The sequence below is a fragment of the Pantherophis guttatus genome, chromosome 1, assembly GCF_059756535.1.
Source record: "Pantherophis guttatus breed Tessera chromosome 1, ASM5975653v1, whole genome shotgun sequence".
NCBI lineage: Eukaryota > Metazoa > Chordata > Lepidosauria > Squamata > Colubridae > Pantherophis > Pantherophis guttatus.
The window spans coordinates 213,910,746-213,923,989 of NC_142063.1; the positions used below are offsets into that span (position 1 = coordinate 213,910,746).

The window sequence follows — 13,244 nt, forward strand, 5'->3', positions numbered from 1 at the left end:
GGAGAAAAGAAAATTCTCCCTTTACTATATGTGCACACTGTTATTGTTTTAGTAAGAAACCCCTTCTCTATGACAAGCTGCTTCTAATCTGTTGGAGACAGATGTTTTGATTAATATAAAGACTTCTCAGAAGAATTTATGCTACAGAAGACCTGTATAATCAGGGTTTTCACCAGAATTATATGACTTGAAAATACAGATTTGCCCCTTCCAATGACAGAACCTCATAAAAGCAAAATCTCCTAGAAATCAGGTTATGTACTTCAGTACTTCAGAAGTACACTTTTTAAAATAATGTGTGGTTCATTTTCTTTTTTTCAAAGAAACACTTAAATGCCTTGTGAAGATAGAAGTTATTTACAAATAAAAAATTTAAAAACTAAAACGCCTATAGCCTCTTGAAAATATTTATTTGATTTATTACTCTATAGTATAAACCCACTGACTTACATAAGTACATTCACTTATTAATGGTCAAGATCATGCCCTACCACCAGTCACCTTTTCTAGCCTTTATTTATTGTTTTCTCAGCTGTAATATTTCACCTTTCTACACTAGGCAAGATTTCAGACCTAGCATATTACTTATAATTACAAACTATATTATATAAAGCAGGCCTGGGGGCTGAATCCAGCCTGCGGGGTGCTTAGATCTGCTCTGTTTTCGCTGGCAGAGGGTTGCAGGAGGACATCGCAGCCAAAAACAGAACTTAGGAATCTGTTTTCTCTGGCAGAGCACTTGGGCCCCCACAGGTGCCCCTGACATGAGTGATGTTGAGCTCGCCATGCCCACCCTGGCCACGCCATGCCCCCACAAGGTCAAACACAACCCTGATGCGGCCCTCAATGAAATCAAGTTTGACACCCCTGATACAGAGTATACAACATACTATTTGAATGTTATTGGAAAGAATGCGATACATGTTTGATTCATAGCCTAATAAAGATATAAAACGTAGCTATGTAGATAGCTATAGAGATAACCTTCTCTATTATTACTGCATCCTCCCTGGAATGTGGAGAGTTGTTAGAAAGAAATAACTAAAAAAAATTATCTGCCGTAATAAATTGGGACAACTTAATTTAAAATGGGAAATGTCCAGTTGCTGAAATTCTTGTTACCATGTCCTTTTCATATTAGTAAATCTTGCTAATGAATACTCTATAAGAATATTGTTTTAAAAAGATGGTTTAAGGTGGCTGCCAAAGACCCTGAAATATTTATTTATTTATTACATTATTATGCTGCCCATCTCACTGGGAAACAGTTTATATTTGCTGAAATAATATAATCTTCTATTCATGTTACAGTTTTCAACAAGTTTCAAGATGTTTCTTGATAACTGGAATATACAGACAGCACTTTGGCTCAAAAGGTACATTGATTGATTGATGTACATTCCATTGTAATAAAAATTACTCTCAGAAATTTATATATTATTCTCTTGCTAATAATTCAGTATTATGAAGCTGCCCCAAAGATTTGTGGATTATCGTGTCGCTAATAATAAAGGTTTAGCCTGACTCTATTCTGTTTGCTTATCCATTGTCCTTTTCCTTTGCTTCAGGAAGACTAATTTCAAAGGCAGGTATATGGTTATAAATCAGAGTTGGAATCTCTAGAAATCCCTCAGAATCTAGGTCCCTTTGGGTCCCAGTTGCTAGAATGAGTGTAACAGTGTGCCATTTTCAAGAAACACATTTTTCCAGATTCCTTGGTTTTGGAAGTTCTGCATTGGAATAATGATTTTAGACCCTAAATGTATAGTAGAACTGTTTTGTTTTCCTTCCAGCATTCTCCAGTTTCTTGTACTCAAGAATCTATTGGTGGTCAAAGAACCTTCCTAACAGTGTGGGGTAGATATATGGATTTGACTGGGGCAACTCTCCTCCCAGCAGTCTCAGCATCTCATTCTATCTTGGTCATCAGGATCGCCTGACTTTCTAGGGTGGCATTTTGGCAGTGCACAAGAGAAAAATGGGGATAAATTCTGAATTTTGCTTATCTAGGATATTATTTAGTCAAGGTGGTATAGTTTACTACTGATTGCTATTCTCTTAGTAGTATATCTACATACTATTATTATTATGAGCTTTAACTGGGCAAAACAGTGCATTATAGGACACCAATTTCTGAACCAAGGCACCTCAGATGGGCCATTTTACAGAATGTGTCCAAAATAGAAGGAGGAAGCTGTGCTGGGTATGTTTGCTACCCTCAGTTTTTATAAAAATAGTAAAGGCAGGATACAAATTGTGTGTATATGTATATATATAATATATATATAAATAAAAAATCTGGGATCAGTGACTCCTGAGAGAATTAAATTTGGGGCAGTTGTGGCTGCTTCGGTGCTGCTCTGTACCTCTTGAGCACTCCCATGCACTGTTCCTACTCCGTGCCCCCCCTCCGTGTTTTCCCAGATCTGTGCAGTACCTAATAAGCAACACCCACCCTCAAGCAGCATGTCTGCATATACCCACACATACTTCCCAAACCACACAGTACCTCTTGCTCACATCACATACCATTCCTGACCCACACTTCTGCACACTCCTTTGCTCCCACCCCACTCCACTTCCTTTTGGCCTTGGACTTGCAAGTTTTTGATAGCCTCCACACTGACTTTCTCCCTGCAAGCTTCCCACAAGCACAGTAAATGGAGAAGGGGGCAGGAATTGGAGGGAGGGAGGGAAGGAGGGAGGAAGATTTCTGAAGCTCCTTGTCAGCTTTTCACAAAGAAACTCAATGGGGAAGCTGGCAGGAAATCAATAGTTGCTTCCACTCCCAATGCTTTTTTGCCCACCCGTGGTCATTCTGTTTCTGTTTAGGTGAGCAAATATTTCTGAAAAGATGACACATTGGGGCATGGATTGTCTAGTTAACTTTAAATATTTCCAATAATTTTTATTTTATGGAAAAATCACTTCTTAAAAGTGATTTTATAACCTGAATAATAACTCAGCTGCTTGGAACTTTCAAGGATTTTTTTAAAAAATGTTATTTCTGGCAGGCCTTGGTATTGCAAAAATGCACTTCTTGCCTTTCTACAAAATGCTTTATCTTTTTTTTTTTTTTTTTAACTTTCAGGGTATGCTATGAACGAGCCTCTTTCAGTCCAACAATACAAACTTTTATCTTATCAGCCATTTGGCATGGGGTATATCCTGGATATTATTTAACCTTCTTAACAGGGGTACTAATGACACTTGCAGCACGAACAGTAAGTATCCCTTATATATCAGTTAAAGTGTAGTTGTGCTCTTTTTTTGAATTAGATGTATGAATTAAAAACTTGCCTAGTATTTATTTTTAAAATTTTAGATTAGTTTTTTATAAAAACAATTGTTTTATAATAAAAAGACTTTTGAAAATCATTAAATTGCTTTAAAGTATTACAGGTAGTCCTGGACCTATGACCACAATTGAGTCCAAAATTTCTGTTAAGTGACATATTTTTTAAGTGAATTTGCCCCATTTTACCACCTTTCTTGCTACAGTTGTTAAGTGAATCACTACAGATGATAAGTTAGTAATACAATTGTTAAGTGGATCTGGCTTCCCTATTACTTTGCTTGTCAAAATGTTGCAAAAGATCATAACATGACACAGCGGCAGTCATAAGTATGAGTCAATTGCCAAGCATCTGGATTTTGATCACATGATCATGAGGATGCTACAAAGATCGTAAGTGTGAAAAACAGTTCACAAGTCACTTTTTTCAGGGCTGTTATAACTTTGAATGGTCCCTAAATGAACTGTTTTAAATTGAGGACTATCTGTATTTGATTATTTACAGATTCAATGTATATGGCTGTCACAGATGTAACTGTAGCAGTTAACATCAAGTTAAACAAAGATATCAAACAACACTTTGTGCCTAAAGCTCTTCACACATTTTTCTGATTAATACCTTAATAATGAGTTCATGCCTCAGGGCAAAAAAAAAAAAAAAAGATATTTAATATCTTATACATAGACCAGTAAGATTGGGACTATCTGGATTTTGAAGGCTATGCTATTCCGCAGGGCAGGCATAATGCCAGAGAAGAGACTGTTTGCAAATATGATGGTAATAATAAATAAACAATTTCCCAGCCAAATGTCTTACATTTTCAACCAAGTTTCAACTTTTCATAGGTGTTTATTAGTCTGTCTGTTTTATTTTGTTTCTGCATTATTTTATTTAAAAAAAGTCCATCTACAAATGGTAACACTTACTTTAAGCATACTTTAAGAAATTATTTTTCTTAAGTATTAGTTCTCAAACCTCATATTTAAAAGGTATTGTAATTTTTTTTGAGCTGAAAATGCAGCACAGATTTCAGAGAAGTATAAAATCTCAAGATTAGACATGTTTTAATCCTCTTATTGTACAAGAAGGATCTATCAGACCAGTTTTTATTGAAATTTACAAAAGGTGTGTCTCTCAAGTAACCAATTGAGGTAATGTTGTCTATTTTTTTATTTATCTGCCTTTAAATATAGCTTTTTCTAAGATCTATCTAGATATTACCTGTTCTATAAAAATGTTTATTTACTAATTAAACATCTCTTTCTTTAAATTTAGATTAGAAAGAACATTAGAAATTATTTTCTTGATTCTCCAGCCATTAAATTATGTTATGATATCATGACATGGATCACAACTCAAATAGCAATAAGTTACACAGTTGTGCCATTTGTACTTCTCTCTATAAAACCCTCCTACACATTTTACAGGTAAGCTGATCCTTTATCCTTTTTTAAAATGCCACTTTAAATAGAAAGGAAGTTATTTACATGTGCTGACAGTTGAAAAAGCAATACTGTAATCCATTTTTTAATTTCATATGCCTAGAATGTTATGTGATGTTTGGTGCCTGATTGAGATTTAGGAAATTAACACAGAATCAGAGATTTCCTTTAAATAAAATGAATGCACAAACAAAGAAAATGTTTTGTTCATCATGGTAGTGGAAGACACTGGAAAAACAGAAAAAATACTAGAGGAATAAGTACTTTCAAAAAGTTTATAAAGAGTTTCCGGCCAGCAAATTCAGTCCTGTCAACCACATATTTTCCCACTGTTCCATTTGTATATTTTAACCACATTTATTTATTTATTTATTGGATCGATTTATATGCCACCCTTTTCCGGAGACTCAGGGTGGCTTAACAATGCGTTAAGCAATAGCCTTCATACTTTTGTATATACCTGCTTAGTAGGGCTTTCGCCCCCCCCAAAGCGGTGTTCTTTTTTATACAAAGTCAGTTTATTGCCCCCACAAACCGGGTCCTCATTTTACCTACCTCAAAAGGATGGAAGGCTGAGTCAACCTTGAGCCTGGTGAGATTTGAACTTGCAGTAATTGCAGGCAGCTGGTGTTACTTAACAGTGCTTTAGTCTGCTGCGCCACCAAGGCTCTTATACATGATGGTGTTTCTGGCATTAGAAAATGGCCAGGCTTTCTCAGTATGGGAAAATTGGAAGGGGAGAAGGATAATAAGCTATTTATTTTCTACAATCTGAGATAGCCAAATAATCTCCTATATTCACACTCACACACACACACACACACACACACACACACAAACACACACAGGCTGCATTGTACTGCTGGTTTTCTGACAAGTAGATAAATATAGAAGTGTTGAAACATTATCATATAATGATCAAAACTCTTTATTTCTGTCTCTTTGCTTAGTTCCTGGTATTTCTCCCTTCATATTGCCTGCATTTTAGTGCTGATGTTTCCAATGACAAGAACTCAAAAAGGGAATAATGAGCAAGAAAGCATCCAGCCTTCATGGTTCAAACAGCAAGAAGAAGGAAAAGAAAAAAGAATTATGGGACATAATAGTTATTCTGTGGCAAATAGCTTCAATCAAAGAAGAGACATCACATCTAGAAATACAGCAACAAAACAATGATTACAGATGCTATAGATGCTATATTTTATATTTTCAAGACCATTTATAGCACCTTTTAAAAGGGGTTTGTATTTGTCTGAAAAGATGGTTAGAAAAGAATGCTATATCTCTAGGGAATATACCAGTAAGATGAAAGCAAAGCTAATTAACCACACCTATGGATCATGCCTTATATGGAAATATTACAATTATTTCAGTGGGCACTCAGGACCAACAGCATATGTCATCGGCGTGCCCCTATGCTGAATGTACATTGTAAATCCCTAGGCACTATGGGGGTGGGAAACCATTGTGTCAATCTGGAATACCAGAAGGAAAAAATCTTGCATTGCCTTAAACCCTCCATCTACTGAAAAGTAATGTTTCTAAATAGTATTTTCATGTTTAGTATAATATATTTAAAGTATAATTCAAAAATAAGCTTTGGGTTCTGAGGGACAAAACAAGAAATGGAAGCAGAAAACCCTGCTGCCTGAAGTCAAAAGAAGAAGGAACTGCAATAAGCACCTCACTATCTGGTGGGTTTTCGTAGTATATCAGGTTTATACAGTAGAGAATGGAAAGCACTGCTAATGCTAAATTATAGTTGGTTTCTCTGATTAAAAACAGTGGTGAAAGGAAAGCGCTCTGAAAACTTTTTTTAAAAATATGAAAAGTCACCCTTTCTAGAGCCAAATGTTTTAATTTAATTTTGCTCTTTAGGATGAGTAAGCTTTGCAGCAACCTTCACAAAATGTGCACGGAATTCCTATTAAAGCTGCAACTTTCCAATAACAATTCTCCTTCTAATCCTATAGAAATCATTTCACGGGGGGCACTAGTAAAGATGGGTCAGATATAGAATTAGTGTGAAAAGGTGCTTAAGATGGCCACTTATGGTTATAATTCAGTTTATATTAAACAAAAAGTGAAATTGTTAAATTGGTACTGTCTAGTTGAACGCCATAAACTCTGTAACACCAGAATACCTGAGATTTAGAAGAAAATTAAAGTGGGATGTAATATATGGGGACCATAGTGTAATATTTGATAAAACTTTCCCAACCAATTCTTTTGTTTCATAATTTTACCTTGAAAATATGTCACGGGAATTGATAAATTATTAATTGCTTTCTGTTGAAAATTTACAATTGGTAAAGAAATGATGTGCTAAAGGGCTATAACTTTCATTTGCTTGCTTGTCTATCTGTTAGATTTTTTTTACTGAATGGAAAAGATGTTATCTTTAAAATACACAGAAAATGACTCACGGTAAGAAATGAAAAATGGCATTTTGTTATTATTAAAATAAGCTGATTTTTCATTCCTACTTTGTTTTAAAACCTAAATGTTATATACCACATATCCAAATATTTAATGAACCCACAAAGAGAGAAATAGATCCTGGCTATTGTCAGGAACCCTGGAAAGAAATGATAGACACATTTCAGTAGAAATGTCACATTATCGTAAATTTGATCTTCCAATCTGTCTTTCAATGACAAATAACGAGTAAGCTATATTTCTTGTTTGGGGTGTTCATTCTGTTCTGAAATCTTCCTTCTAGAGAGAACTACAGACAGATGTGTTTTGTGGGAGGAAACAAATGATGTGAGTTAATAATTTCCCTAGCAAATGTAGTGTTCATTTGGAGAGTAGGTAATTGAATATTAAAAAGGGCTTTCATGTTGGTGAAAATAAACATTATCATTAGGAGAAATAGGCTTACTGTATCTCCTGATGTAAACACAAAAACTCTTAGTTTATTGCAGAACATGATGGAGCAACATGCAAATAGGTTTATGATGGTTTTATTTGTGCCAAATTACTTCTTCCTTCCCCCCCTCAAATTCAGATTATATAATGGAAGCTCCAGCTGAATAAATGAAGTCTTCTTTATGCAGAAATCAGCATCATATGAGCATCAGGAAGAAACTATGTTGGGTATATGCAATGAAGCTGGATAATATAGCCTGCAATGATACCTTGCTATAACTACTTTCTATAATGGCTGCACATGGCTGCCCAGTTGTTCACTTAACATTATATTAAAGGTATCTGTGGCTATTCATGATAAAGAGGAAGATATAAATATATTTTGGTGCATTCTCTGCAATGGTATATATCTGTTATCTGTATAAAAAATGTCAACATCAGTAGAGGTAGCTCCTATTTACTGAAGACTAGTTTCCCTATCTATAGCCTTGTTCAATGCTATTTCAAGAAAAGCTATTTCTTAGATACCAGATGAATAGCATCTTTCTCTCTTCCTCTCCCTCCCTCCCTCCCTCCTTCCTTCTCTCTCACACAATTACTCAGTTTCAGAATTTACAAGGAAACTCACTTCCGGTGCATAAAAAAGCAGCTCTTTATTTTACTCGTAGAAATCAGTGGAAACCACTGAAAACTTGAAAAACCTGCTTTGTCCACTTTTTATCTATTCCTATGTGTCTAGTCATGTTTAATCTTTTGGGAATGAATAACAAGTTCCACAGGGATAGTGAAGATGAAGGATCAAGAGTTCTTTTCATTTTCTGGCTTATCTGTTAATAAACGAAAGCAAGGCCAAGCTTGCTGTTGCAATCTAACCTCAAGCCCTGAAAAGGAAACATGAAATCCATCCTGTAGTTTGAAGCTTCCCCTGTCTATCAATTGACTATAATGTTAGTATTTGGATTCATGAAATGTATGAGCTTCGTACTTGTATAATATTTACATTAATAGAATTTGCAAAATATGCTCTGTACTCTTTTAATATTCTCTTATCAGAGTACAAATTCTTTCATCTGGCACAAACAATTGAACTCACTTATTAACTTAATTATTTATAACTTTGTGCATAGTTACATGGAAGCAGATAATTGAATATAATCTGATTAACTTCAGAATAAATAGACAAAAACCCCGTTTTATTTCTTCCTCTGTGATAGAAGATGAACATATTAAATCTTTTTTACGGTCATAGACCAGCAAAACATAGTTAATACTGAATTTAGTTAGAATATATCCAGTCAGTACTAAGGATCTTAAACCAACTAAAGTTGTAACAAGCAAAGTTATGGGATGAAATGATACTAATTTATTTTTGTAGGCTTGAAACCAGGGAGTAGAAGACAAAAAACATTTTTTTTTAGTTTTTAAGTTAATTCCAAATAGAGAGTTCTTTGTAAATGAAGTGAACTTGACATGCCTCACAGTAAGCGCTCTCAGCTCCTGAAGAAAGTGATAAAAAATAAGATTTTGTAAGTTTTGACACCTTTTAGAAATCTGATACTTTTAAGTTCCTTGAAAGGTATTAGTTATTTTCCCAAAATGTATTTATTTTTCATTATTTATTATTTGAGAAGTACGGGTAGTCCTCGACATACAACAGTTCATTTAGTGACTGATCAAAATTATAATGGCACTGAAAAAAGCGATTTATGACTGTTTTTCACACTTATAACAGTTGCAGCATTCCTATGGTCACATGATCAAAATTTGGATGCTTGGCAACTGGTTCATATTTATGATGATTGCAGTGTCCTGGGGTCATGTGCTCCCCTTTTGCAACTTTCTGACAAGCCAAGTCAATGGGGAAACCAGATTCACTTAACTGGATTACTAAATTAACAACTGCAATTATTCATTTAACAATTGTGGCAAGAAAAGTCGTAAAATGGAGCAAAACTCAATGTCTTGCAAAGCAATATAAATTTTGAGCTCAATTGTGGTCGTAAGTCAAGGACTACCTGTATTTGAGTTTTTATCCTTGCCCACAAAGGAATTTCCAGACTCACATTTTGGAAATTATTATTAGAGCTATGCAAAGCACTAGCACTACAGAACATATTAGTTATTATGGAACACCTTTTGCTGGTGCGTCAGAGGAGCTGTGTCCTTTACAAAGTTCACGGGGCTGCTTTGAAAGTTGTCCCTAGTTGTTTCCAAAGACGGGGGTGGGGTGGGGTGGGGGAGAAGAGAGAGACAGACAAAGCTGGGACCCCCAAGGAAGCTATGTGGCTGCTTTAGTACTGTATACAGTACTTCCAACAGAGGTACTTCATTTGCACAAACATGCCTTGAAGTCAGTAGTTTAAATGCTCAAGTATAGCATAAAGTGTTTTACGTAAACTGGGGGCCAACCTATGAAAACCCTCTCTTAGTTCCTTGAGGTTCTACCACCAAATTCTGTGGCATAATGACTGATATTCAGCAGTGCAGTTCTTGAAAATACAGAGCAGAAACAAAAGGACTTTGGGATGCAAATTTCTTCAAACCCCCAAACCCAAAATCACATTATAAAAATGTGCCTGTTTTGCAATTAAAAAATTAACAACATGACTTGATATTAGATGGAACTAACATTTTCGCCCCAAAAAGGTCTTCCAGTTAGAAGACTCCAATGCAGAAAAATATCTACCCCTTGATTTTAGAAAAAGATCACTATGGATACTGGTTCACCCAGTGTAGTTCTACTGGGTGAACATTACATTAGAACAACCTGCTGTGTGAAAGGAAAAATTAAATGAGAATTTTGCAAGGCAAAACATTTTATTTTTTTAGCCAAAGTTCAATTATGAAATATGTATCTTCCCACAGTAATTCCTATGTGTCCTGAAAACCTCTGCTAGGAAACCAATCTAAAAGGCCTGGGACGTGGAGTAGTAAGTTCTGGGTGTGCAAATTTTCATAAACCCGGATATTTGTAATAATTGTAATTATTTTTCTATAGTATGTAATTTCCATTCTGGGCCAACTTGAAAATACTGGAAATTTGTATTGCCCTTTGTCTTTAACAGGTTTCAATCTTATTGTCACACCAGTTTTCTACTTCCTTTTTTAAAATATTTTTTTCTTTGGCATTGATTCAAGTTGAGTCCCTGGGATCATTGTCTAGTTCACTATAGCAATTTGATGGGCAGCTCCACTCATGTTGGCTTTTCTGTTTCCATTGCACATACTTGTAAAATTGTCCCTTTATGGCAGAAGTCTCAAACATTGCTTAGAACAGTGCATATCATAATTGCATCCGAACTCATCAGGTTTTGTAACAACCTACATTTGTTTTTCTTTTCAGTTTTGTCCTGCTATATATAATTTCATGTCCTTTTGCTTTTCATGATTATTGATTCTGTCTAGTTTTCTGCTACCTATGATCTTAACATTGGCAAAAAGATACCATTTTTTAAATATACCAGTAGTATATAAAAATACTATTGAAACCAAACCTCAAATATGTTTGCTAGCTCTACAAAAATATTCTACAGGTACTGAATGGAAACCATCAACACCATGGACATAATAGTCACTAAAGTTAATATAAATGTTAATCAGTGCAAAAATATGAATGTGGAATTCAGTACACATTTGGATACAGATTAAAGGGATTTTCCTTAGTTGAATGTGGAAAGAGTTATGTTTTTTGCCCCTCCAGTATCTGCTTTTTAAGAGGAAAATATGCTTCAGAAGTGGATAGTTGCAGTATTTCCTCAAATTGCCTTCCCCATTTCAAAGTATAAAGACCTTATCCATGGATTTCATTTTTTCCAATCTTTCTATATTTTTAAAAAATTGTTATTTTTGAACAGATCCATACAATTAGGTCTTGGTGTATGGTAATTTAAGATACCACTGTGTTAGTTTACACTGTGATGTGATATTTTAATAATTACTTATTTCTAGTTTTGTCTTGGAGATGCTACAATTATGTAGCATACTGCTGTTTTAAAGGTGTTTTTAACTTACCTATAAATGTTTTTCTAATTTGCAAATTTCAAATCTGATTAAACAATAGCAAAAAAAGGTCTTGTTTTCTCTATATCATAATTGTTAATTATTACATTAATTTAAATATAACGCCTTACAAATAAGCTGTAATGTCTCATTGATAAGTCATTAGAAATAGCAATTTAATTTCTATATTGCAGAAATACAGGTGACTTTTGCAGCATCCCCATGATCGTGTGATCAAAATTCAGTCATAGGTCGAGGACTATCTCTGTATAATGAATGGTGCCCCCAAAATAAAAAATTTGCAATGTGATTTCCATAAAAATAGTTGTGAAATACAAACTGATAATTGACAGTTGGGATTTAATAAATAATAAATTAGTCTGGTTCCAACTGAGACACCAAATATATAGTTCTAAATATAATATCCTGATCTATGGATGAAAAAGAATAGATTGTGAAAAAGATTAGCATTTAAGCCTGATGGTGTTTCCATACAAATTGTTCTTTCAAATTTAATGGTCCCTTTCCAGAATAATCCAAATGGGAAGGGGTAATTTTATGTTTGATAATAGTAAATACCAAAGCTGCACAACAGATACTCAAGATGCTTCAGTGAAATCATTAAAAAAAAATAGGGTTGAAAACTGAAAACTTGGCTCAAGCACTTTTAATGAGAAGAAATATATATATATATTTCTCTTGACAAAGATTTACAAAGTAATGCATGGTGATTTGCTTTTATGAGGTCAGCATCATTGGGCATGCACTTGATGGTTGAACCTACAATCTTGTTTTCTCAGCCTTGATTTTTATGAAGTGTAGATCCCATTTTAATGCTGTTGGCACATACTCTTTCCTCAAGATAAGCGGTAGAGGTAAGAGCCCCAGCTGCAATTTCTGAAGGGGATCTCAGATAACAGGTTCTTTTTCTCCTTGGGATGTTCTTTTACACCTAAGTTAAAATTCAGGAAGCTGTGATGACCCACTATTTCCATTCTTAGTTATGACACCATGGGTTGATTTTAGACTAGTTGCAACTCTGCTGAGCTTGCATTTATAGTTGTACAGCTAAATTGCAAGATGGAGAAAGATTTGGGGCATTTTGCTAATGTTTTGTCTGGATTATTAAATTGCTGAAGTGAACACATTGTTGTGCCTTATTACCTGTTCACTGGGCTTCTCCAAAGCACCTGAGGGCAGGTCAAGAAGTAACAGATGGAAACCTATCAAGGAGAGATCCAACTTGGAAATAAGGAGAAATTTCCTGTGGGTGCTCCATCAGTGGAGGTTTTTAATAAGAGATTGGACAGCCATTTGCCAGGAATGGTACAGGTTCCCTGTTTGACCAAGTGGTTTTGAGTAGACGACCTCCATAATCCCTTCCAATTTTGTTATTAACCTTTTTCTTGTGGCAAACAGTGAGGCAAGGACAAAGACCAGAGAAAGCAATGGTTGGATGCAGACTTCTATACTCCCCATTGGTCAGCAAGCAGGATTGTAGGTGATACTGAGCATTATGAGATGGCAAGTATTTTCCACTCTCTCTGGCCTATGGAAATATTTATGTCCTTTGTTGAGGAAGTGGAGACACAGAAAAAGGGGAGGCAGAAATTGCGTATCAGATGTTGACTCAAAA

At 35.0% G+C, this 13,244-nt stretch overlaps 1 protein-coding gene across 7 annotated transcripts in view; it reads left to right on the top strand.

The window, feature by feature from the left end:
- MBOAT2 (membrane bound glycerophospholipid O-acyltransferase 2) overlaps positions 1-7,223 on the top strand; it is an 84,655-nt gene extending 77,432 nt beyond the window's left edge. For all 7 annotated transcript variants that reach the window (XM_034432056.3, XM_087882413.1, XM_087882411.1 and 4 more), the window contains 4 exons: positions 1,312-1,376; positions 3,092-3,224; positions 4,572-4,723; positions 5,689-7,223. In XM_034432056.3, the coding sequence (XP_034287947.1) occupies positions 1,312-1,376; positions 3,092-3,224; positions 4,572-4,723; positions 5,689-5,914 (576 nt within the window). In that variant the 3' untranslated portion in view covers positions 5,915-7,223. The remainder of the gene's footprint in view (positions 1-1,311; positions 1,377-3,091; positions 3,225-4,571; positions 4,724-5,688) is intronic.
- The last annotated feature ends 6,021 nt before the right edge of the window (positions 7,224-13,244 follow it).